The sequence below is a fragment of the Solanum verrucosum genome, unplaced genomic scaffold, assembly GCF_900185275.1.
Source record: "Solanum verrucosum unplaced genomic scaffold, falcon-dt-bn FXZP01000115.1, whole genome shotgun sequence".
In the NCBI taxonomy this organism is placed as follows: domain Eukaryota; kingdom Viridiplantae; phylum Streptophyta; class Magnoliopsida; order Solanales; family Solanaceae; genus Solanum; species Solanum verrucosum.
Genome location: NW_026020680.1, coordinates 1,744,765 through 1,772,355, shown reverse-complemented (window position 1 = coordinate 1,772,355; position 27,591 = coordinate 1,744,765). Strand labels below are relative to the sequence as shown.

At 36.2% G+C, this 27,591-nt stretch overlaps 1 protein-coding gene across 2 annotated transcripts; it reads left to right on the top strand.

The window, feature by feature from the left end:
* Nucleotides 1–875: 875 nt before the first annotated feature.
* On the top strand, nucleotides 876–27,321 carry LOC125812148 (protein ALWAYS EARLY 3-like). Of its 2 annotated transcripts, none has more exons than XM_049491631.1 (21): nucleotides 876–1,046; nucleotides 1,720–1,849; nucleotides 2,834–2,932; nucleotides 3,059–3,121; nucleotides 4,813–4,890; nucleotides 6,022–6,196; nucleotides 6,673–6,932; nucleotides 7,024–7,360; nucleotides 8,652–8,729; nucleotides 12,211–12,464; nucleotides 12,546–12,602; nucleotides 12,745–13,050; nucleotides 13,130–13,308; nucleotides 13,433–13,715; nucleotides 14,410–14,637; nucleotides 23,493–23,654; nucleotides 24,635–24,778; nucleotides 24,857–25,072; nucleotides 25,955–26,059; nucleotides 26,146–26,244; nucleotides 27,033–27,321. In XM_049491631.1, exons 2-21 carry the CDS (start codon nucleotides 1,739–1,741, stop codon nucleotides 27,195–27,197), a joined length of 3,399 nt encoding a protein of 1,132 aa, XP_049347588.1. In that variant the 5' UTR covers nucleotides 876–1,046; nucleotides 1,720–1,738; the 3' UTR covers nucleotides 27,198–27,321. The 2 variants fall into 2 exon arrangements, with proteins under 2 accessions (XP_049347588.1, XP_049347589.1); XM_049491632.1 differs by lacking the exon at nucleotides 876–1,046 and adding an exon at nucleotides 1,421–1,442.
* Nucleotides 27,322–27,591: the final 270 nt, after the last annotated feature.

Here is a 27,591-nt window from a genome sequence, read left to right as displayed (position 1 = left end):
TATCATGTATTGTATTTATAAATTATTTTTTTTCATCTTGCCATTTTAATTTTGCGTATTCTTTATAATGAAAATTAATAATAAAATAAAATTTTATTATTCACGAAAATTAGAAAAAAAAATTAAAATACTATTAATTTGATTAAAGTAGTATATATAAATAATATTTAAAAATATTATATTACATTTAAAATAGAATTATGAATATTAGATATTTAATTAATAGAATTATATGTAAAATAATATGTTAATTAGAAAGTAATAGAAATAATAATAAAATAATAAAAAAGTGAAATAGAGAGTGTGAATAGTAGTTCTCCAAATTTGGAGAACTACTATTCAACTCTATAAATTTGAAGAATAGAGGGTGATTTGGAGGTGAGTTGGAGTGCCCATTCTCTATTTTACTCTCCACATATAGAATATGGAGAGTAAAATAGAGGTGAGTTGGAGATGGTCTAACTAATTATAAAGTTACTAATAAAAAAATGACATGTGTCCAATTTGTGCACTTATCACTTGCCTTCAAGAGAGTGTGCACACTCTCTATGCCATGTCAGCGTTTATGGTGTATTTATTCCATTTTAAATTAGTTTAGGGGTAATAAGACCCTAGCTAAGTTTAGGTGTGTTACCGAGATTTCGGTCATAATCTAAGGGGTAGAAGCCTTGTACCAAAAATCATTATTATACCTAATTAAAAACCTAAAACTCATTTCCGTAGTTGTAATTTCAAAAGTTTCAATATCCTATTTAAACATTTCAAATCTTAAATCAGAAAAAAACAAAAGTTATTTTAAATTGAATTCGAAAAAGAAAAGTATAGTAGTAGTATAATTATAAAAAAACAATTTTTGCTCGCATAAAATACAAATACAGAGTTTCGCGGCTATTACCCCCAAAATATTTTCATCTTTTTCTCCCCATTCTCTCTACCGCAAATTTCTGCAATTTCTCACCCGCGCTTCAAAATTCACCGAATTCTCCCATTTGTATCGCAGCTCATGGTTCTGAATTTTGTTTGAGAAGCTCAAACAGTTTTCATAGGTAAACAAACTCACCTTTTCTTTTTCAAATTGGTGCAAAAAAAGGGGGGTTTTAACTGTGATTTTGAAAGTTTCAATCTTTTCTTTCTGGGTCTTTCAAAAAGTTTATCAGATCGCCGTTTTTGTATCTGTTAAGTGTTTGTTGTTAATTCTGTTGAGTGCCCAGAGTTAGTAATTGTATCTTTTGAGCACATAGACATAGAATTGATAACCCTTGTTCATCATGCAAGAAAATTTATTGATCTTATGAATTGGAATTATTGGTAGGCATAATTCCAGATATTTGCTGGATTTACTAGGTAAAAGCAAGTAAGTTTTTTTATTTTTGTGTGTGCAGAATAAATTTGTATAGAAGATGCTGTTTTAAACCTATGGAAGAACGGTAAAAGTAGTTAAGGTGCAGCTACAATTTAAAGCTGTTAATACAAATTATGCATGCATATCTTTGAAAACCATTTAGAAGGACTATGTGAGTTTTGAAGGTTAAGAAAAAGTTATTAGTTGTTAATAAGCCACTTGTTTGCTTATATAATATTTACCATTTTTACTTGTATATTGATCAACAAACTATGCTGTGGACATCATGCTTATTAGCGATGTATTTTATCACTTCCTAAAACATGTTATAAGCAGAATCTTACATTGTGCTTACCTGATTCTGCTTTTTGGTATAGGTTTTTCAAGATTTTTGGCATGGCTCCAGCAAAAAAAATTAGAAGCTTAAGCAAGAGACAATCTCTTACAACTGACATCTCTCCCAGTAAAGATGGCAATGGGGACAATGCAAAGAAAAGCTTGCAACGGGTGAGTTTTAGTATACTTTTGTTTGCTTTTGTAATATTCCACGATGAAGCATGTTAGTGAGTTCTTTAATGTTTTTTTTTTTTCTTTTGGAATCTAGGATAAATTAGTGTCTTCTTGGAAATGATAACATGCTCTTTTTATGTTTGAGAAGTGGTGCCTCCTGACAGCATAGGTGGTGCATGTTACCTTTGCCATAGTAGAAACTTGAAAAGAGATAGGTAGTGCAAGGAGAGAGATGAATGATTTCATCAAGGATGTTAGGAAGTTGCTAGAAATGTGTCAGAGAAGTCAAGACAATTTTCTGCTTGTTTTTCTTTGAATGGAAGAGGAAAATTTGGAATGATAAGACGATGTCTGGTATTAACTTTCAACTTTCCTTAAAAAATATTGTAATTCTTTCATCACACTATTTTTATGGAAGTTATTTTTGTGGGGGAAGTTTTCAAAAAAAATTCTCACAACTTTCCTCTTACATAACTTTCCAGCACTTCCCTTTTTATTCTTGTCAACTACAAGTCCCGCACAGGTTGAGGGAAAGAGTTGTTGTTTCCTTATATATACTTGGGAAATCCTATCCCCGTGAGCTAGCTTTTGGTGTTGAGGTAGGTCCGAAGTCCATTGGTTGTTGTTGTTGTGTTTCTCAATGTTGGGACCCTGCATTATGTTTATCAACACTCCAATGTCCAGTCATGGGCATGGGGGAAGTGTCAAATCCGATTGAAGGAATGGATTGTGGTTTCCTTTTATGGTCTGGGTAGTCCTCTCCTCCCATAATGAACTAGGTTTTGGAGTTGAGTTAGGCCAAGCCGCAAAGGTTCATTCTTCACACCAAATGGTTTCTTAAAGAAAGTGGTAATAGTTGAGTTGGAAAGGAGAAATATTTCATCTAGTTTCTTAGGTTTGATGTAACGTACTCTATGAAGGCTGGGGGAGGGCAAGGAATCATGTTTGCATTTTGACACGGTTCTTTGTTCAAAATTGCAGAAGAAGAAATTGTCTGACATGCTTGGTCCCCAGTGGAGTGAGGAAGACCTGACACGCTTCTATCAAGCATACCGCAAGTATGGAAAAGATTGGAAAAAGGTCAGTTCAATTTCAAAGTATATCCATTAACTGAAGTTTCTTGAATATACCCTGTAACTTGCATATATTTTCTGTTGATTGATCTCTGATGCCTTGCCTCTAAGATCTGCTTTGTACTTATTGCAGGTTGCATCTGCAGTGAAATCCCGATCTGCAGAAATGGTGGAAGCTCTTTACACGATGAATAGGGTAGGCTCTGAATGCCGAAAACAAAGTAACACATGCCTTTATAATTGAATCCTCTTAGCTTATGATATCATCTAGCGATGTATCTTGATTGACAATACCTCTCTTCATCTTCTTATTCATAATCCTGCTGATGTATACCTGGTCTTAAATGTCATCTATACTGATAGCATGGTGAGAGAGTCCATTTTGTTGGAACCTTGTTCTGATACTTCACGTTGTTGGCTTGTGAACATTTTATTCAATATAAGCTTTTTGAGGAGCAAAATACTCCAATAAGTCAGATCTTTTTCACAAAGAAATTTGGGTAGGGTTGTCTATTTTTGAGGGGCTATTTTCATCTGTTGTTCAGTTTCTCTAGTACTAGTAGGCTATCAATTAACATCGCTTGCGCTCTGCCACAGATCCTTTGATTCCTTCTTACTCTTGGAAATAATTTAACCTTTTCTCTTACATGGTCATCACTCATAATTGGTAATATGGTGATATGTGCTTTGCTACTAGTATCATCGATACCTCTGGATGTTATTAACATGAGCTGCAATCTCCTATCTCCATGAGTGCTCTGTACATTATCAGATAGTCTATTGTGTACGCATGATTTGCTGTTTTGTACTTACCAGCTGCATAGAGTTCACTTTTCAGGCGTCCAATGTAGGGTTCCATGAGTACTTTGAGATTGCCTCGTATCAGAGCCTTTCACACACACAAGTTTCTATTTTGCACCTTGTAAAAATGACATCTCCACTAAAGAATAGAAGGAAAGGAGGAGGATTGTGTTAAAATGAAAGACCATAGTTCCCAGTGTTTGCAGTAGGATCTAGGATGCTGTATATCCTTCAGTAGTAATATGAAACTTAAAGTTTTTCCTTGTTTCTTTTTATAAATAAATATGACATTTCTATTCTGTTGTAACTAGCAATTTAACATATTTAATTGATTGAGTTTCCTTACCGTGTTTTATTATCTTATCATACTCTTCCCCTCTTTTTCCGTCTGTTTTGAGCAGTTTCCAGATTCCATTGCTCTGCTTTTTTTGTGTGTGTCATCTTAACCAGCTTAGTTTGACTTTTAGTGGTACTTTATTTTCCTTTTCTGGATTCTGATATGGAACAATGTGATATTATGAATAATTGATATTAGTTGAAAATTTGCATCAAAACTGATCCTCACATTTGTAAATCTGCATTAGCAATTGGTGATATGATTTGTTCATTTTCTTTTTGGTGCTGTTATGTTGCATTAGTACCGTGAAACAGCCCTCCAAACTCCATTGCAATTGTAAAAGAAAACTTTTTCTGGTGAAGCACATTCAGTTAGAAAGCCAATCTCTTTTTTTTTTTTTTTTGGAGAGCACAACAATCATCTTCTTGACCAACATTTGGTCTAAAAAAGAGTAATCACTTCACTTATGATCATTTTTTGCCTTTCAGTTGGCTATATACATAGAAAACATGGAATGCCATGTCAGTCATCATAAACCATTGTGTTTATTAAAAAAATCATCATAAATCATGGTCTTGTGATTTTTGCCTGTAACAAGTCAACTACAATTTGATGATTGTTTCTATGGTGTTATTATTATAAATTTTAAATTTAGAATAAACTCCACTGAGTAATTAATCAGTATTGAATATATTGTACATATAAAATGATGATGCAATTCATTATACTTCATTGTACTGTATTTTCAGGCTTATTTATCTCTTCCAGAGGGGACTGCGTCTGTTGCTGGGCTGATTGCCATGATGACTGATCACTACTGCAACTTGGTAAGACTTAAGACATATGGAGTTTCCCCGTCCACCAGAGTTATATATTTCTTACATATTTGTTTCAAGCTTAAGGAGTAGTGTTGCACATGAGATACTTGAAAGCTTCATGGCATCTAATGGATGGAATTCCTAAATACTTCAATTGAAAATGTAGCTTGTCTTGAATAGGAAGGTCTTTGCAAGCTGTTAGGGGTTGTTTGATACCGAGACGAGTTATTCAGGGATTAATAATGCAAAGATTAGTAATGTAGGGATTATAATGTAGGAATTGTAATGCGGGGATTATATCTTAGTAGATGTTTGGTTTGTTGTATTAAAAATCAGGACATCAATTCATAAAGCAACAACAATTGTCTTTTCAGGCTGTGGATTGTATTTTGAAGGGATAGAGAATAATAATGAGCATTGTTGTCTCTTCAAATATTGTTATTCCACCATGAACTAGATATAAAGTTATCCAAAATTGTGGTACAAGTCAATACATGTATTAACTAGGGATAAGGGTTTGAAAAATACCTCAACTTTGGTCGAATTTGTTGTTGCGATACTAAACTTTCATGAGGACCTATTACCTCCCTAGACTATTTAATACCGTATTTTAAACATATATATTTGTCCACGTGAACATAAAAAATAATGCAAAATTATAATTAGTAATGTGTCCACATGGACACATATATACCTTTAAAATACACTATTAAATAGTTCACAGGGTAAAAAATACGGTATTAAATAGTCTAAGGAGGTAATAGGTCCTCATGAAAGTTTAGTATCGCAATAGCAAATTCGACCAAAGTTGGGATATTTTTCGGACCCTTATCCCTATTAACTAATATGAAGTTGAAAAAAACCTACCAAACATAAGATAGATAAATACCAAATTCTATACTTGAATTATTTTCTTAGTACCTCATACCAAACGAGCCTCTTGTTAAATAAACAGCAGGAACGATAATTCTAGGCATCAGGTCGTAGCAAAAGCATTTTTCTTACTGTCGGCAAGAAAACCTTTTTGAAAAGAGAAGTGTTATATTTGTTCATGTTTCCTGAGTTCTAGTGTTTAAATATTGTAGCTGAGTCTTAATTTTCAGTATTTGCTGGTGAATTAACTTGACTATTGGATGTCAGGCAGCAAGCGACAGTGAGCAAGAAAGTAATGAGGATGCTGGAATGTCTCGAAAATTTCAGAATTGTGCACGGGTTAAAGTTCTCCCTAATGCATCTAAAGCATCTGAGATGACATCCTCAGCATTAGCAGCTAGTCATGGCTGTTTAACTTTGTTGAAGAAGAAGCGTTCAGGAGGTGCGTTGTCCCTTCTACCCCCCCCCCCCCCCCCCCCCAAACTACAACAACAACAGCAAAAAAGTAAACATTAAAATTCAGTATTTAGTATTATTCTGACAAAAAAGAATATAATATCTGTAAAAAGTCTTCCAGCTGGGCCTATATTAGAATCTTTCTTGCTTGTTATTCTTGCATAGAGTTTATTGTCACCAGTGCATTGTACTTTCATGCAGTAGTAGCTTTTCCCAGGATGTCATTTTGTTTATCTGCCTTCCACATTACCTATGTACAGAATAAACTGAGGCTTGACATCTTTGAGGGGCAGTTTCACCATTCAGACATGGATGCAAAAAAACTATGTTAACAAACTAAATCTTTCTTTTCATTTATTATCTGTAACTAAAGATAGAAGCCTACTCTCTTTTTCTTTATCTAAAGATTGAGTACCTGTCATGTGATTATATTAATGAATTTTCTATGGAGTTGCCTTTCAGGAAGCCGGCCTCGAGCTGTTGGAAAACGAACCCCACGCTTTCCTGTTTCTTTTTCTTACGAAAATCCCAAGGGTGAGAAATATTTTTCTCCAAGTAGGCAAAGTTTGAAACTGCAGGCAGATGACACTGATGATGATGTGAAGATAGCATTAGTTTTAACAGGAGCTTCACAAAGAGGTGGGTCTCCTCAGGTCTCTAAGACACCAAACCGTAGGACGGATGGTGCTATGACCTCACCTATTGGGACTGCTGAAAGAAAGGTATGACTTTACTTTCATTTCACATTGTGACTTATCTGCATAGACTTTATGTCCTCAGCAGATCAACTATTTGATTTTTTCCCCCAACTAGCGTGTTAAAATGGAAATGGGCAATGTCAAGCTTCTTAGTAATGAAGTGGATGGAGAAGAGGGAAGCATGGAAGCGGACACTGGTGAGCTGATGCGGTATAAGAATGAGTTGGGGGAAAGTGGAACCGTTGGTCGAACAACACAAAAGCGAAAAAGACCTTACGGTAGAAAGTTGGAAGTCGATGATAGTGGTGACAATCATTTTGATGATATCAAAGAGGCATGTAGTGGTACAGAAGAAGGTCAAAAATTGGGTGCGGCGAGGGGTAAACTTGAAATGGAGGCCACAAATGAAAAGAATTCAAGAAAGAGGAGCAAAAAGGTTCTTTTCGGGAGAGGTATTACAAAGTTTTGTAGATTACTGTTCTTTAGAACTTCCCATTTTAATAATTTAACAGCATTTTAAATGTTCCTTTGGTCCTCTTTGATTGTTCTATTTTATCGTTTGCCACTAGTTAAGAGGGGGAAGGAGGATGGATTTTTGGAAACATAAGCGAAGTTGAGTAATAAGATTTGAACATGCATCCAAGTTTGACAATAGTGCTGAGCAGTAAGTATGAGGTGTTACTACTGCACTAACCTAAACTAGGGCTAATGCTCTTCGAAGGAGAAAATGACAGTTTTTGTTTCATCACAATGACCATTAATTCTTACAATGTCGAAATACATGAGCGTATATAAGACCGTATCTGCTTTGTTTTAGCTGAAGGCTATGTAAACCTCAAATATTATCTCCTTAACGCCCCTTTCCCTTTTCTTTTCCTATCTAGTATAAAGCCCATGTTATGTTGTCCATGCTCTAGATGTCAGCCTGGGCCCCCATCCTCACCTCATGAACTTGCTTTTGAGGTTGATTTAGGCTGAGGTCCATTTCTTTTCACATGTCATGCCATAAAATTGAAGGCAACAAGTTACTTACAGAAGCAGCAACTCAAGAATTGATCCACAATAGACATACTAAACACTCCTCCGACAATGTTTAACAAGTTCAAAGTGGTTGGGAACTTCAGAATGTGAACAGCATCAGAATAAGAGTCAAAAGCCAAAGCAGGTTTTCACTAATAACCCAATCAAAATAAGAAAAAAAGGAAACATAAATAGGTTTCCCAAGTGCTTAATCATCAAACCAAGTTTCCCAAGTCTACCTTCAAAACTCGAAGTGTCTGTTACTTCTGTGCCATTGTAATGATAGTAAGCTAAACTTTATGATTGCCATTCTTAGGGATATTTTCCTTTTCTGGCTTTACTATGGCAGGCTATAGATGAGAACATTTCCTTCATAACATTAATCTTTAGGGAGGTACTTTATCAGTAAAGTCTTAGACAGCCAGGAAAAGGTAGAGAATGGATGGACTCAGAATTACAAGTTTCAGCAACATAGGGTTAGGACATCATGGAAGTTCTGTTATATTTTTGAGATACTGTTCCTTTTGTCATTAGCTTGACTTTGTTTTTCAAGTTGTAAAGCAAGAGTTATTTCTGAGTTCTGTTATTTAAATGCAAAGTAGCTTGCTACTTTCGGTTAGTAATTTGACTTTAAACCTCTTATTATGTGATAGAAACTGTTATATCTTGGTAGACCGTGAAAGTAGAGGTTATATCTGCTAATTTACTTTTTCCTTCATGTAGATGAAAGCTCCGCTTTTGATGCTCTACAAACTTTGGCTGATTTGTCTCTAATGATGCCAACAGCAGAAAATGAAGATGGTAAGGGTACAAAATTCTGTTTCTAATAGATCTTTGCATGAAAGCTTGCTTGATGGCTATTTGAGATATGCTGGGTGTTGATAGTATCTCTCTATCCCCCTTTCGTATTCTCCCTGTCTTAGCCTAATATTTTAGCTACTTTGACCTCTATGCATTCAGGTATTTTCTCTTGTTATTTGAAACTTCCGATCTTTGAATTAACTCTGTACTTAGAGGTCCGATTTTTTCTGTGAATTATTTACTGAAAAGTTAAATTCAGTTAAAAATTGTGTTAGAACAGTGATTTCTATTTAGATTATCTTTGCACATTTGCTTTCAGACTATGCTATGCTTCTATCTCTTTCCTTAATAATCTTCACAGCTGCTTGCCTGTCCCTGTATGAGTTCACTTACAGAATTTATGGCCTGTCTATTGTGTTTCAAATGACTAAGAGGGTGTTTGGATTGGCTTCAAAGTTTGTCAAATATACTTTTAAGTCAATTTTTGACTTCTGGAAGTGTTTGGCAAATATAAATGTAACTTAAAATTAGTCAAAAATGACTTAAAATAAGTTAGGGAGTGTTTGACTAGTTCAAAATAACTTAAAATAAGTTAAAAATGACTTCAAAAAAAGTTAAAAACCAAAAGTAGGCCTCTCCCTACTTTTTATTTTTTGACTTAAAAGCTACTTTTTTAAGCCAATCCAGACGGGCTCTAAATTACTCCAATAGGTCTATGGAAACCAAAACAATGACTTTACTTTTGATGGAAATTCTAATTCTTTGGGCCAAACACAAACATACGCATGGGTATTTTTCTTTTTTTGATAATTTAAGTATTTTTATTTATATACCAGCGCCTAGAAAGTGCTTTGGAAAGATTCAAAAGTTACTGAGCATATTCGGGATCTAGTAACACAGTATCCTCTATACTTTTTACTATGTTCAACCTACTCCAAAATTCAAATTCTGTAGACCTTTGAACTTCACGTTAGCTATATTACTTCTCTGCAGTGTTTCGGGAAGCGAGAAGCGGAAAAAAGTGACGAGGGCTCACTTCACAGAAGTGTGAAGCGAAGCACACACTTTTTCCAAATAAAGCAGTATTTAGTATAAAAATAAAAAATATTAAAGAACTCAATAGAGGTAATATATTCTTAGATTAAAAAGTAAATAGATAGTCAATAATCCTCATAAGTCATAACATATAAAGCAAATAAATAACCAAATCACAAAGGATCAAACTCCTATTCATCATTGTGACATTATACAACTTTCTACAAGCAAAAGTAGAAATGTAACTCAGTAACAGAACAACAAAAAAACTAAGGAAAAAAATATAGAGACAGAACAGAGTAGCAGCCAGCAAAACAAAAAAAAAGAGAAAAAAACAGAGCATAGCATTACAAACAGAGCAGCAGTAACTCAGTCACAGAAGAACAAAAAAACAAAGGAAGAAAAATATAGAGACAAAACATAGCAGCAGCCAGCAAACAAAAAAAAGAAAAAAACAAAGCAGCAGCAACCAAAGAGAAGAAGAGAAAAAAACAGAGCAGCAGTCGACCGACGAGAAGAAGAGAAGAAGAGAAGAGGAGGAGGAGAAGAGAACTAATCTATAGAGTGTAGCAGAAGTCGACCAAGGAGAGAAAATAATTGGAAAGATGTCCCAAGTATATTTACAGATTTTAAAAATAAAATAAAAACCTTAACAGAAATTTAAAAAAAACCCTAACTAGCGCTTATCTCATTTAAGCAAGCTTTTTGTTGCCTTTGCTTTAAGCGCGCTTCTCGCTTGGCCTACTGAAGCACTCATTTTTTCAGCAGCGCCTTGCTTCAGAGCATAAAAGTGCAATGCTTGCGCCTCACCTCGCTTCGTGCTTTAAGCACGCTTTTTGTCGCTTTTCACAACACTGTTTCTCTGTTAAATGATTCCTATCCGGTCAGCGTTGTTATAAGCTATCACTTTTTTTGCTTAATGTGATGTGAGGGTTGTCTCTCCTTGGGTTAATGCCATGCACTGTAGTGAATTGTGCTCTTCAAATAATGAAGCACAAAGTGAGTGACCTCAATGAGAAGCAGTCGGTTCTTTGAAACTCAACTTTGAGTTGGATTAATATTAATGTTACTGTGTATTTGATATTGAATTAGTTGTTTTAGTTGAAAGTCAATTATTACAGTACTAAATTCATATATGTTTTGTATTTTCTGATCTTCTGTAAATTGTGCACTTCACTTCTCGCTTTTCACTTCAAGCCCAGTTGACCTTGTCTCTTTTTTGAGCGCTTTTCACTTTCAAAAGTGTCTATCCATTTGGCCCATAATATGCTCATAGGAATAGTTCTCTGGGCATCTTAGCATTTTCGCACCTTCTGTCCTTCCAACTAATGATAACTTTGTTCAACCCTCTTGGCATGACTGACCGAATACCATATATATTTAAGAACATGCACCAAATATCTCAAATCTGTCTGCAGTTTATGATATATAAGAAGGTAATTAATTTATTCCAAAAGCATCCTGTTTTTGCGGTTAAATGGATGTTTCCTTATTTAGAATAAACCAAAAGGAAGAAATTATTTAGATTGTGATATTCTACCTAATGAGCTCATCATCATTTGGCTGGAAAAAAGTGTTGCACATGCTTAGGTACTTCTGATCTGTTCTGGAATTTTTTATCTTTTCAAAATTTCTGTACAAGTAACTAAATAATAGCGTGTAGGGATGTGGTTTACAATGTCCTGACATCAATTTGTATGCAGACAGTATATTGTTGTATAAGCTTACTTTTTAACATTTATTCACGGGTTACCATGTGCTATATCCTTAGGTAGGAGAGAAAATAAATCTAAGGCATGCTTGCGCTAATTCCTAAAATAGCTGGTAATATTGGATGGATCTAGTAGCAATTTTTGCTTTTTCTTAACTTTTTTTTTTTGCAAGTTTGAGGTTACTGATTTAGGATTTTGATGGTAAGTATATCACTAAGTATATGGATTTGGGATGTATTAGCCAGTATAGAAGAACCTGGATATCGTAGACCTAACTGTGGATTCATGGACAATGAAACAAGATTTTTGTTTACTATTCCTTGTCATGATAATCTGCTAGTCTGCTCCTTGGTGTATTTCTTCTGTGTTGTAGAAGATGAGTATTTTCCGTTTTTCTTTGTTTGTGCTCTCTGTTTTGTCCAAATAGCTAGTGGAGGGTTTACTATCTTACAATTTTTCTTACCTTGAAAGTGTATGACTAGCGTTTAATTCTTCCATCTTGTCATAGTTGTGACATTGCTATTTCTTCCTGCTTGTGATTTCAACTTCCTTTCACTTCTGGTGTTTGGGTTTGTTTTTCTCCTTGACTGTTTCCTTTTGGTTTCAGTTGAAGTGTTGGATATGCTAACTATCCTGTATCTTGATCACACTTCATGTGTTTCCATTTGATTTTCAGTTTGTTATTCTGTCTTGACTGTGAGTATATTAGATTCTCTCTCTGTTTTTTTTTTCAGAGTCAATGATCCACGTCAAGGATGAAATTGATGATCATGTCGATGAATCTGGCTCCTTGGAAGCCATTCCAGCACATAGACAAAGAGACAAACGTGGATCGATGGGGGTTAAATCGAGATGGAGTCAACCTTTATCAAAGTTTGAAGTTGCTTCCAGTACGGTATCAAAGCATGGTAAAGTTACATCTACTGATGTTAACGCTGGTCCTGAAACAAAGCAGGCGAGGAGGGCACAAAAAGCAATGTCGTCTAAGGTATTAGAAGACAGCATTGCATCCCTGTTCAATATTCTGATGTATAAATGATATGTAACACTTCTGAGGATAATCATGCAGGCTCGAAAAGCTGAAGGTCATGTTAACTATGATGTTACTGAATCTCAGGAAGCTGTGGTGATTTTCTTACTTTTGTCTAATTTAAGTGTTGTTTCGAGATTTAGACATGTTTGAACCACAGTGTTGAGCATTTTGCCAGATTGGATACTTTAATCAGCAGCACTGTTTCTAATTTTACTTGGTATTTTTTCTCCTGTAGGCAAAAGAAGCATCAAAGAAGTCAACCAATAAGGGTAAAAGATCCTATCAGGTCTCACCTAAATTAATCAAAGATCAGGAGCATTCATCATGTGCAGATCCAAGAACTGAACGAAGTGATTCAGCTCAATCAACTGCCCAGATCCCTGTGGAAAACCAGGTGAACTTGCCTACTAAAGTCAGAAGCAGGCATAAGATGGACCTGAAAAAACCTCAAAGGCAAAAAGATTTGAAGATGTCTGATAAAAGTTTGGATGATACTAGTGCATCCTTCACTGCACTTCGTGACAAAGCTTTCAGTCTTAAGGTTAGTTATTCACCTTTGTCCATCTTGCAGTTCATTATCATGACATGAACACTAGTTAACTTGCATACGTTGCATGCAGAAAAAGATTTCCAGTTGCCTTTCCAACCATCAGGTACGAAGATGGTGTACGTATGAGTGGTTCTACAGTGCAATTGACTACCCTTGGTTTGCCAAAAGGGAATTTGTGGAGTACCTGCATCATGTTGGATTAGGGCATGTTCCAAGGTTAACTCGTGTTGAATGGGGCGTCATAAGAAGGTATACCTCTCAACTTTCTTTCAATTTGGAAGTCACTCTATTGAGTCTATTCCCTGGGCACTAAACATTTGGGGTTTATTATTTTTATGTTAATGATGGTCCATTTGATCCTTTCTTGATGTAGTTCTCTTGGAAAACCACGACGATTCTCTGAGCAATTCTTGAATGAAGAAAAGGAGAAACTTAATCAATACCGGGAATCTGTCAGATCACATTATACTGAACTTCGTGAAGGTACCAGGGAAGGGCTACCCACAGATCTTGCAAGGCCTTTGTCGGTAGGGCAACGTGTGATTGCGATCCATCCAAAAACAAGAGAGATACATGATGGAAATGTGCTGACAGTTGATCACTCTAGATGTCGTGTTCAGTTTGACCGACCAGAGCTTGGGGTTGAATTTGTCATGGTAATTCATTATTGCTTAAATGTGCTCATATGATATTCTACTATGTTAGTCTATAGTTCCTCTTAGGTTCACAAAGATCGGACAAGATTAGAGATGATTACGAAGGTGCGAGTAGCACATATATGGATATAGTGAGAGAAGGCTGGTTGTATTTGATTGAAGTGTGCTTGAATAGAGAAGACAGATACATTATGTAGTATTTTCTAAGACAAGTACAGCTAGTTTGGGATTTTAGGAGTAGTTTATTAATTGTTTATGTTCCTTTCCAAGCTATCCCGTAATGTGAAAGAAATAAAATTAGGAATCAGGTTATGTTATAGTGAGTCCAAATGTCTGTACTCACACTGGGGTGCCATCCTCCAGATATGGTAAACCTAATCTTTCTTCTGAGGATGCTTCTGACAGAAAGTAAGAGAAAAAGAAAGGCATTACTAAATTAAATTGATTACTTAAGTCCCAACCAAACTGAATTATTGAACTCCTGCGTGTCGTCTCTTTTATTCGTTGGAAGACAAATGTTATCTGTCCTTGTAACTAGCTATTCTACTTGTTCATAACATTTACTGTGTGTATGAATCAGTATTTCAGTACAGTACTTATAAAAAGAATCGGTATTTCAGTACTTTGTGTTTTGGTTCTCCACTGGTTGGTTTCTGGACCTGATGACTAATTAGAACATTTAATGCTCTGTCAGGACATTGATTGCATGCCTCTAAATCCATTTGAAAACATGCCCACATTACTTACAAGGCATGCTGATGCTGTTGATAAGTTTTTTGAGAGCTCTAATGAGCTCAAGATGAATGCACGAGCAAATGAGTTTATGCAATTTCCGGCTGGTGACAGCCAGGAGAATGGCGACATTTCCTTTCATTTCTCCCCGCCAAATCATCCCATCAGTAATCTCCTAAAGCAGACAAAGGTCAGTGGTTCTCCTCTACTCTTCCTTAAATACCTTTTGTACCTCATATATTTCAGATTCAATGATTCTCAAGAACCCATAGAAACTTACATTGCAATATGTCCCATCCAGTTCCTAATCAAAACAATTAAGACCTCCCTAGGAATTATCCGACTTTGTTGTAACTTGGGAAAACATAACTGAAGAATTTACTTATCAGGAAGAAAAAGCATAAGTGAAGTATTAACTCTTTTCCTCCAAGGTATAACAAATTCTCGATAAAAACTATGAACATAGATTCAATGGAGCATGGAGTAGTTGTAACTTGTATCTGTACTAATATCAGAAATATTGGCCTTGTGGTTCTTCTAGCTTTTGGAGTGTGCGGTAATCTATGTTTAGTATTTTGTGTTTTGGTTTGTCCCATTAAGTGGTGGGTGGAGGTCTAGTAGAGCTTCCACCTACCAAGCTTGAAATATTAGAACAGGCTGAAGTGACTTTGGGTAAAAGTTCAAACAAATTAAAGTTAGGACTCAGGAGAGAACTTTTTATCCAATTTCTAATCAAAATTATGTGATGTTTCCTTTCTTAATTTATGCCTTTTGTGATGCTCCTTTTTCTCATGCAGTTATTCCTTTTCTTCAATCTCCCCTTAAGTATTCTTTTTATGACCTAGAAATCCGTTTGGGGCCAACCCTTTGGACCAACACAACTTTCGAAATTCGGGAACAATGGATCCACCCCTCTACTCTTCTCCACTTAATACCAAGCTTAGTCCCATAGGGCTCGAATCTCTTGACTTAAGTCCAAAGCCCCTCATCCTTTGTCACTTGGACTAAGCCCTCAGCCCCACTTCCATGTTTTTATACGGAAAAGGGTCAAAAATACTCCTAAACTATAGGAAAATGTTTAAAAATATGCTTCATCCACCTTTTGGTCTAAAAGTACCCTTCTACTCATATTTTTGGTCTAAAAATACCCTTCCATTCACCTTTTGGCTCACTTATACCCTTAAAACTAACAACCCCCCCCTCTCTTTATTTATTTATTTAAAGTATTTATTGTGTGTCTCTTTTTATTAGATGAAATAGAACCCCCACCTCTATTAGATTTTCCCCCATAATTTATTCAAACCAAAACAATATACCTCTTCAAGACTCCCACTAAAATATTTTTAAAAATCTAATAATTTTTATATTTGTTGTAGTTTTTTTAAAAAAAAATATTATTTTCAGATTATGAAGAAGGATATTATTTTGACTTGGATGAATTATAGAAAAAAATCTTTAAAAAAAACTTTTAGAAAACTACTATTTTTTTAATATTTGGTGTAACTTTTTTTTTTTTTTTTTAGTTTTTTGGGATCATGGAGTTATAATTTTTTTTTAGATTTTGTTTGTGTATGATCTGCCCAACTGTCTGTGCAGAACTTGCTGCTCCTCTTATTTATAGTTCATATATAGTTAGTAGAAAGCATTACTAATAGGCAGGAATAGGAGACTGAGAAGGAAAAATCAACCAGTCGAAGGAAATAAAAATCGTACAACCTAGATTTAAAAAAAAAAAAACTTTTTTAGAATTTTTTCCCCATAATTTGTTCATAATACCAAAACAAATTTAAAAAAAAAACAACAAATACAAAAAATGGAAATTGGAATTTTAAAGAGTATATTATTTTGACTTGAATAAATTATTTGGAAAAAATTTAGTTGAGGTGGAATTTTTATTTCATCTAATTATAAAATGACACATAATACATATTTTTTTAAAAAAAAGAAAAGAAAAGGAAAGAAAAGCAAGAGTTGTTAGTTTTAAGGGTATAACTGAGCCAAAAGATGAATGGAAGAATATTTTTAGACCAAAAAGATGAGTAGAAGGGTATTTTTAGACTAAAAGGTGAATGAAAGGTATTTTTAAACCTTTTCCTATAGTTCAGAGGTATTTTTGACCCTTCTCCGTTTTTTATATCACATTTTCATAATCATTCAAAGAGTCTATTTACACCCATCCAAAATAGATGTTTGTAGTGCTTTTGTGGTGAATGAAAAACTCCACAGGATCAACTGAAACATTATACTCCCTCCCGTCCACTTTTAATTGTCATGGTTTCCTTTTTTAGAGTTAAACTATAAGAATTTTGACTAACATTTTACGATTTATTTTTTCATCATATTGATATGCAAGAAATTACAATTTATAGTACTTTTCATATAATTTTTGAATATCTAAATTTTTTGTTTAAAATATCGAACTAACGTTATATAATTTAACTTTGAAAATTAGTCAAATTGACTTTCGAAAAGCACAACATGACAAATAAAAGTGGACAGAGGTAGTAGTTTGTAAGTGTGAGAAATATATGGGAAAAATATTATTGAATTGTGTATCTAAATAGTTACATTGAAACCCTATTTATAGACACTACATTGGAATCCTTTTCCAACTAGGATTCCTATTCTTATTCCTATTCCTATTCCTATTCCTGTTCCTATTCTAAGTAGGAAATACTTATTTATATTCTAACACTCCCTCTCAAGCTAGTGCATACAAATCATATGTACCTAGCTTGTTACAGATGTAATTAATACGAGGACATGTGAGGGACTTGGTGAAGATATCTGCAAGCTGATCATTTGACTTCACAAATTTCGTAACAATATCTCCCGAGAGTATCTTTTCTCTAACAAAGTGACAGTCAATCTCAATGTGCTTAGTCCTTTCATGAAACACTGGATTTGATGCGATATGAAGAGCCGCTTGATTATCACACACAAGTTCCATCTGATCAATTTTGCCAAATTTTAGTTCTCCCAGCAACTGTTTGATCCAAACTAGCTCACAAGTTGTTGTCGCCATTGCTCGATATTCTGATTCTGCACTAGATCGAGCAACCACATTCTGTTTCTTACTCTTCCACGACACCAAATTACCTCCTACTAAAACACAATATCCGGATGTCGAACGTCTGTCAGAGGGTGATCCTGCCCAATCAGCGTCTGTATATCCAATGATATGCTCATGTCCTTTACCGGGAGCTGACTTTATATATCGCAGAATACGAACAACTGCTTCCCAATGACTATCACAAGGGGAAGTCATAAACTGACTTACAACACTCACAGGAAAAGAGATGTCAGGTCTAGTCACTGTGAGATAATTCAACTTTCCAACAAGCCGTCTATACCTTTCAGGATTACTAAGTGGCTCCCCCTGTCCTGGAAGGAGTTTAACATTCGGATCCATAGGAGTGTCAATAGGTCTACATCCCATCATTCCTGTCTCCTCAAGAATGTCTAAGGCATACTTGCGTTGAGAAATAACAATACCTGATCTAGACTGAGCAACCTCAATACCTAGAAAATACTTCAATCTGCCAAGGTCTTTGGTCTGGAAGTGCTTAAAGAGATGTTGCTTCAAATCGATGATACCATCTTGATCATTACCGGTGATAACAATATCATCAATGTAAACAACCAAATAGATACATTGACTTGGTGCAGAATGTCGATAAAACACAGAGTGATCAGCTCCACTACGAGTCATGCCAAACTCCTGAATTACTGTGCTGAACTTCCCAAACCAAGCTCGAGAAGACTGTTTCAGACCATAGAGTGACCTACGCAATCGACATACAAGGCTACTAGACTCCCCCTGAGCAACAAAACCAGGTGGTTGCTCCATATAGACTTCTTCCTCAAGATCACCATGTAGAAAAGCATTCTTAATGTCCAACTGATGAAGAGGCCAATGACGAACGACAGCCATAGATAGAAAAAGACGAACAGATGCTATTTTAGCCACAGGAGCGAAAGTGTCACTATAATCTAGCCCAAATATCTGAGTATACCCTTTGGCAACAAGGCGAGCCTTAAGTCGATCAACCTGACCGTCTGGACCAATTTTGACTGCATAAACCCAACGACAACCAACAGTAGATTTACCTGCAGGAAGGGAGACAATCTCCCAAGTACCACTCTTATGTAGAGCAGACATCTCATCAATCATAGCCTGCCTCCATCCAGAATGAGAAAGTGCTTCACCTGTAGTCTTAGGAATGGAAATAGAGGACAAAGATGACACAAATGCATAATGGGGTGATGATAGACGATGATAACTTAAGAAGGTATAATGTGGGTTAGTATTTCGAGTGGATCGTATACCTTTTTGAAGTGCAAGCGGTTGGCTAGGAGGAGGCAAGTCCGCAGTAGGAGCAGGGTCTGGCGCATGACATGAATCATCTGGGATTAGGGTTGGACGTGGACGGCGATGATAAGTTTGTAGTGGTGGCACTACAACTGGAGATGTAGAAGTAATCGTAGATTCCTCAAAGGTTGGCATAGGTAAAACCTGAGGTATAGGTAAGACCATAGATACATCAGGATGATCAGAAGATGTATAGTAAGGTTGAGACTAAAAAAATGTAACATCAGCGGACATAAGGTATCGATGAAGATCATGTGAATAACAACGATACCCTTTTTGAACTCGAGAGTAACCAAGAAAGACACATTTAAGGGCACGAGGAGCTAATTTATCTTTCCCTGGGGCTAAATTATGAACAAAGCATGTGCTCCCAAAGACACGAGGGGGGATAGGATAGAGATGTGACTGAGGAAACAATATGGAATGTGGAATCTGATTCTGAATAGAAGAAGACGACATTCTATTAATTAAATAACAAGATGAAAGGACTGCATCACCCCAAAAACGCAGCGGAACATGGGATTCAATGAGGTGAGTGCGAGCAGTCTCAATGAGATGCCTATTCTTTCTTTCTGCTACACCATTTTGCTGAGGAGTGTAAGGACAAGATGTTTGGTGAATAATTCCTTGGTGAGACATAAACTCCTGAAACTGGGATGATAAGTATTCTAAGGCATTATCACTACGAAAAGTACGAATAGAAACACCAAATTGATTTTGTATTTCAGCAAAGAAACTTTTGAATATAGAAAATAACTCAGAACGATCTTTCATTAAGAAAACCCAAGTGCATCTCGAATAATCATCAATGAAACTAACAAATAACGAAATCCTAAGGTGGAACTGACCCTACTAGGACCCCAAATGTCAGAATGAACTAATGAAAAAATAGACTCTGAACGACCCTCAGTACTACGTGAAAATGTAGCACGAGTGTGTTTCCCCAGTTGACACGACTCACAATCTAATGTGGATAAACTAGACAAACTAGGCACCATCTTTTGCAGTTTGGATAGACTTGGATGTCCCAAACGTTTGTGAATTAGATCTGGGGAATCTGTAACGGAGCATGCTGTTAAGGAATTTGAAGAGGTAAGATAGTAAAGGCCTTGTGATTCATGTCCTGTTCCAATCATCTGTTCCGTACTGCGGTCCTGCATGAGAAAAAAATCATCAAAAAAGGTTATGCTACAATGTAGGGCTTTCGTCAAACGACTAACCGATGCTAGATTAAAAGGAGAACCAGGGACATAAAGAACAGAGTCTAGGGTGACAGAAGATACGGGTTTGGCTTTTCCAACCCCTTTTGGTTTTGTTTGGATCCCATTGGCTCAGTGTTCTTAAAGGCGAGCGCCTCTCGCCTTTGGCGACAAGGCGAGGCGAGGCGAGGGGTTTGCGCCTATTTCAGGCAAGGCGTGGCGAGATCAAAAAGGCGAGCCAAGGCGAGGGGTGACGTGGAATTGGCGATGCAATAGGCGTCGCCTTTTTCTTCTTTTTTTTTAGAAGTCTGAATTTTAATAATTAAAAAGCCAAATAATCAAATTAGGGTTTTTTTTGGGTATTTTTTCAAACTTATGACGCGACTGCTGCTCCTCATTTCGCGACCGGAGACTTGAAATCAATCCCTCGACTGGAATTAGAGTTCGCGACTGCTGCTGCTGCGATTGGAAACTTGAAGTCGACTGTCGCGACTGCTGCTGCTGCGAGTTCGCGTCTGCTGCTGCTGCTCAGCTTGAAAAAGTACAGAGAAGAAGAAGAGGAGGAGTTTTTTCTTGAAAAGTACAGTAAAGTACAGAGAAGAAGAGAGAAGAAGAAGAGGAGGAGTTTTTTCTTGAAAAGTAAAGGAAGTACAGCTTTTTTAGTATCTTTTTTCAAAAAGTAGAGTCTTTTCAACTTTTCTTGAAAAAGAAAACTAGAGACAAAGAGTTTCTCTAGATAAGTGTGTCCTTTTTTATTTATAAAATAAATTATACTTTTAATATTTATTATATTTTCTCTCTTCTTTAACAATTATACTCCTCTTATTTTGTATGTAATTATATCAAAATATGCAATTCATTATTATATATATTTCATAAATATTTTTAGTAATATTTTATTATATATATATATATATATATCACTTATTTGGTATTAATTGGCGCCTCGATTCAAAAAGGCGAGCGCCTCGCCGCTCGCCTCGCCGCGTGGCGAGGCAGGCCCTTGTCGCCTTTTGTCGCCTCTCGCCGTCCAAAACACTGCATTGGCTAAAGTAATAGCTGGAAGAGATTGTGAATAAACAATATCAGACAATAGTGATTTATTACCAGAGATATGATCAGAAGCCCCTGAGTCTATGACCCATGATCCAAGAGTGCTTGCCTGTGACACACAAGTAAATGAATTACCCGCAACAGAAACATCAGGTTGTGCAACCGAAACTACTTGTGGAGACGTTTGTTTATTTGCACGATACCGAAGGAACTCTTTATATTCCTTTAGAACACTAGGATCATAACTGGGTGGTGGACCATGCAAAATATAACATATGTCACGAGTATGTCCAGGTTTATGGCAATGACTACACTTGGATCGAGGTTTTCCAAAACGTTGTTTACTTGCGCGATTTCGAAGGAGCTCATTATATTCCTTTAGAACAATAGGATCATAACTGGGTGGTGGACCATGCAAAATATAACATACGTCACGAGTGTGTCCAGGTTTATGACAATGACTACACTTGGATCGAGATTTTCCAAAACGTTCTCTCCTTCGTCGATTCTCCATAGACTGGTATGTATGCTGGAAACTGACAGAAACTGCTACAGTGGTCTGAAAATATTGGAAGCTGCCGGAATCTGCCGTAATCTGCCCACAGTGGCCTGAAAATTCTGATTTTACCAGAAACTTGCCAGAAACTGCCCTACAGTGGTCTGCTTTCGCCGGAAACTGCCTGTAAATCACCGGAACCCTAATTCTGGTGATCGGATCTGGAGAAAACTGACTGGGTTCTGGTCGGAAATACTGGACGACCCTAACAGAAGAAAACTGCTCGAAAACAGATGACCGGAGCAGCACTCACGCGCCAACGCGTGACTAGATCTTGCCGGAAAACTTCCACCTTCGAACGGCGCGTGGAGGCGCGTGAGGGGCTGTTTTCCGGTGGATCTAATTGGGGTTCGGTCGCCTGAGCTTCCCGATCCTCGTGATGGTGTTGTCTTTCGCACAACACCTTCAGAACGAAAGATGACACAAATCAGTCCCAACCGTCGTCGCCGGAATTTGACACGGTGACTTGAAGTTTCTCACCAATGCTCTGATACCATGTGAGAAATATATGGGAAAAATATTATTGAATTGTGTATCTAAATAGTTACATTGAAACCCTATTTATAGACACTACATTGGAATCCTTTTCCAACTAGGATTCCTATTCTTATTCCTATTCCTATTCCTATTCTTGTTCCTATTCTAAGTAGGAAATACTTATTTATATTCTAACATAAGAAATAGAATGTAAATTGTTGCAAGAATACAGGTGATTGTCATACAACTTTCAAATGTAAATTGTTGCAAGAATACAGGTGATTGTCATATAACTTTTTGTAACACATTAATGTAGTACTTCTGTGCCAAGTTAATTGTTCTAAGTTGACTTGGGGGGGTTTTAAAATTATGAGATTTAGCCATCAAATTATCTCTGATATACTTGGCTTTTGAAACAAAAATATAAATATTTGATAGTATTTCTATTTTAATTCAACATACCTGCCCTTGTTTTCTAAATTTTGGTAATTGAGGTGAAATACCACACCAAAGTAGACCACATTGTCAAAGTGTTTTCCCGTATCATCTGAAAGCTTAAATTGTTAGAGAAAACACACTTTCAGTTACTTAATTGTATCTTCAACACACAATGTCCCCCTCATGTGCAAGGTTTGATTCTTTTTTCATGGACCAAACACATGGAAATTCTTTTTGATAATGGGTGGCAGTGAGACTCAAACTTAGGACCTCTATGATAGAGAGACACTGCTTAATTATATCGTCAGTACCCATAAACAGAAAGGGTATATTTGTAGATTTTCGATTTAGAAAGCTGAACCTTAAGTTGCTTTACCTCAGCACTGAAAAAACCGACATTCAACTTGGGGGTTAGTAGATTTCATGATTGCCAATTTTACCCTGGATTTCAAAAGCTCTGTTGTACTATATAGTCTATATTGATATATACCTTGAGAATTCCCTTTAGAATTTTGATCGTCACTCCCTTCTCGTTTTGTAAGTGACATTTTATTTTACACATAATTTTTGAAAACTAGTAATTTGTGTTCCTCAGCATTAACGGTATGCTGACTACTCCAAAATGTTATCAACGGTAACTGTGGACCCAAAAACTAATTACAGAGATCCTAAAAAGTCTACCATTTGATCTGCATCCTCTACATTTGCTTCTTTACACCAGAAATGAAAATATGCAATACATATCCACTTAATTTTCTGCATAGTATTGAATCTATCCTCAAAACACCTTCTATTCCTTTGGGTCCACACTGTCCACCAAATACATGAAATTGCTCTCCACCATCTCTTTTGAGACTTGCTGCTCCCTCTCCTTCAAGAAGAAAAGAGAGTTTTGTAGGCTTATCTATGTGTTCTCCCTCCACATAATTTATGAGTAACTTGATGGCCAGGTGGCTTCAGCAGAAGCTGATATGCAATCTAAATCTGGAGTCATGGAAACCACCACATATCAACAGATCGCATATTCAAAGCCTTCTGCTGTCTGTCAGATTCAAGCAAAGGAAGCTGATGTTCAAGCTCTTGCAGAGTTGACTCGTGCACTAGACAAAAAGGTTACAATACTAATCCTAGTTTTTACTTCATATGATCCATGCATGAAGATTATACAAATGAAAGCTAGCTCTTTCTTTCTCTCCCTACATATGCTCGTATCTTTGTCTGCTTATGCTAGTCGTGTAGACCTAAATAACATGTTCACTCTCCAACTTAAACTTATAGATGAGGTGGTTATTCAATTCAACATGGTGTCATGGTGATACAAATCCTATAGTCGAGTCTTACTTCTCGTGCTTGAATCACGCAAACGAATTAGGCTTGCATGTGAGGAGCATCTTGCAGACCTATATATACTAAATAAACATGTTCCCTTTCTAACATTTTAAAGTTAAAGCTAGTTAGATGAGATTGTCGCATAATTCAACAATATCTTTTTATTCAACCAAATAAAAAAACTTTATGAATAAAACTAACAGGCATTTATGTCCGAATTACCTATATAAGCTAATGAGGGAGAAATATCTTCTTCACTTTCCCTCCCTGAACTTGAAGGGCTTATTTGCATAAAAAGAAGAAGAAATTGTTGAAGGGATAAGCTTTCATGATCTAGCTGGTTAAAGCTCTATTTACTTTTTGAAGACGAAGGCTGAAGCAGCTTTATAGAACTTAGTCTTATAGTTATATGCACATCTATAAATTGTTCGAAAAATGTGGAGGTATTGATTGAGCATGTATTTGTTGTTGCAAAAGCTGTGTTTACTGCTCTGTTTGGAGTGGGGAAATTTAAGGTAAGAGGGAAGCTACCCTGAGCAGATGCTGCTACCATTTACCAAACTAATGACTAGTTTCTTCTATTTTAGAGTTGTACTTCTTCTTGTCTTTCATTTTTAGTTTCAGCTGTCCTTGTTTTTCAATGTATGTGTTTCGGAATTTGTGTCAATAGATGCATTTCTTTAGTTGACGTTACATGTACAAAAGGCATGCATATCTTGTGTCAGATGTGCAGTGAGCTCATGTCATTAGGTTGAACGTGTAGGATGCAGTGGTTTCAGAGTTGAGGCGCATGAATGATGATGTCTTGGAAAACCAAAAGAGCAACGACTGTTCTCTCAAGGACTCAGAGCCTTTCAAGAAGCAATATGCTGCCGTGCTAATACAGTTAAATGAAGTCAATGAACAGGTATGCTTATCCTTGAAAGTAGAATTTAAATTTTCTAAGGTTCACAAAGTTTGCTATAACATTAATTTGCTTTGGCAGGTTTCTTCTGCTCTATTTCGTTTGAGGCAGCGGAATACCTATCACGGAAGCATTCCACTTGCTTGGCCAAGGCCAGTTCCAAATTTTGCTGATCCTAGTATTGCGAGCACTTTTGATCGTTGTACAAATCAACCGCAGGAATCAGGATTCCTTGTCAATGAGATAATAGAAAACTCAAAAATCAAATCCCGTACTATGGTAGATGCAGCCGTGCAGGTAAACATTCAACTGTTATTTCTGTTGGGAGCCTTCTAAAAGCATTTTTGGTGTGACCCAATCCAGTTTTAAGATCATGTTTGAAAAAATTCTAAAGCGGGTTATGATTAAGCATAGCATGTTACTCCCCCATTTTATATGACACATTTTCCCTTTTAGGCAGTCCCAAAAAGAATGACACTTTTCCTTATTTGGCGAACATTTAATGACACTATCGAGTATCAACATTTTACCCATGTTGGGTCCCACTTATTGTTGGCGTAATGCCAACAAATGTGTACTCTTGTATTTAAAAATTCATTTATTTTAAGGATAGTTTTGGAAAATTGCAAAGTCTTCCCATATTTCTTAAACTCCATACCCAGTCAAACTACATCACATAATTTGGGATGGAGGGAGTACTGTTTATTAGCTTCTTCAGAAACGTCATTTGCATGGTTGCCAGGTTGATTTATTCCTTAATTTACTTCTGCAGACTGGGAATATTGAAATGTATTTCTTGAAAAGATGCAGTAGTAGTATGAGATTTTGCATAAAGGTGGTTACTATTTCATTTTGGTATATATAACCGGATCAAAATATTTTGAGAAAATACATCAGGGTCAAAGTTAAGAGGAGAAAAATTGGACCTCCAGTAACTCTTTTGAAAACTTTTGAAATTAGTTCACTTAAATCCTTTTACTATTTCGTAACCAGGTTTAATATTATCAGACAATTGGACTTGATTTTCAATGTAATGCCTCCAGAGTTTTGCATCACTAAGTTCATGTTGCATTGTGTCCTAATTTTTATTTATGTTACTCTTATCATGTTTGTGATCTCATCATTATCGTCCGCATGTTGCTGTAAGATTATTTAGGACTGATTAACTTCCCTGTGTAGGCGATGCTTTCATTTACTGGTAGAGACAACACCACCGAGAAGATTGAGGAGGCTATTGATTATGTGAATGATCGGATTCTACTAGATGATTCTTGCATGCCAACTGTAAGATTATTTACCACCTCATGTTTGTGTAGTGGCTATTTTGCTTCTCTATATCAATTGATTTTTAGTGCATTGATCTGTTGCAGCCACCTGATCTTAAGTCAAAGAATATGTCAGATAGAAATGAAGCAGAAATTCCTTCAGAACTTATCACCAAATGCGTTTCTACTTTGCTTATGATTCAGGTAAATACGATTGGTTACCTTGTTTATCTTCCTGTATTCTGTTGGCAAGTTCTTTAGTTCCGTAATTCCAGCACATTTTTCAAGTTTTTTCTGTGCCCTTGGACTAGCTTTTGTGATACGATTATTGCTTTAGAACATTTGGCATGGAAATTACCTTTGCTTAGGTAATGTACCATGTCCTTCGCGACATTGGGTTCCATATTGAGTTGCCTCTTTTTTGAATGACATAAATGTTCCATAACCTCCAGAAGATGTTTCTCATCTTAATATCTGGATTACAGAATTATCTTTATCAAACTAAGACAGCAATGTATTGTGATTTTGGATAAGTGATAAATAAAGGGAGAAGGAGAAACTCAAACAGATTGACTGAAGGAGCAATTCCTCTTCCCTCACCTAGTTTTATCCCTTCAAAATTGCCAGATAGCCTCAGAGGAGGAGGATGTCCAGTGTCCTTATCTATTATAATGTAAAAGGGAGAAAAAAAGATGATCTCTAGTCTCTGTATGTGTGCTGCATTATCATGATCGCCAGTATACAATATATTTGTTGTGACCTCCCATCTTTGTAAGTCCACACACGGATACCTTGGGGATGAGTTTACACTATGTATGTCTTGCTAATCAACTCCAAAAGGATAACCCAACCAAGTATTTTATGGCAGCACATGATATCTCCAAAAGCACATTTGGTTATTCAGTTCATATCTCTGGTCACCCATACAGTTGTCATTATTTTGCATCTTTTATGCTTGACACAACATGATTATCTATTGTACATGATTGCAGAAGTGCACGGAACGACAGTTTCCACCAGCTGATGTGGCAAAAGTACTGGATTCTGCTGTAGCAAGCTTACAACCTTGTTGTTCACAGAATTTTCCAGTGTATGCTGAAATACAGAAGTGCATGAGAATCATCAAGAACCAAATTCTGGCATTAGTACCAACATAAGCCATGTATTATCAACACTTAATTTGCTCTTGTAAATTCACTTTGTAGATAACTAACTAACCTTATTCATGGGTAAGTTCTCAGATTAATGCAAGCTCAATTTTACTGCCTCTCTTCCCATTGTCCTTCACTGGTGATTTTTGTACCATCACCCCCCACCCCCAATAATGGAGGGCTTAGTCTTAACATGATCTGGTCCCATAGTGGTCTGGCTGAACTAGTAGCTACAACTACTAATTGGGTTGGAAGTAGAAAGAGCCATGGAAATGATGAAATTTTGGATTATCCTTGAATTTTTGCTTATTTTGTTTAGATTATCTTTCCATTTGGAACACGTTTGTTTTGCCAAAGAAAATCCCAACCACATTCTCTCACAGTCCAGCTAAGCTGCAAT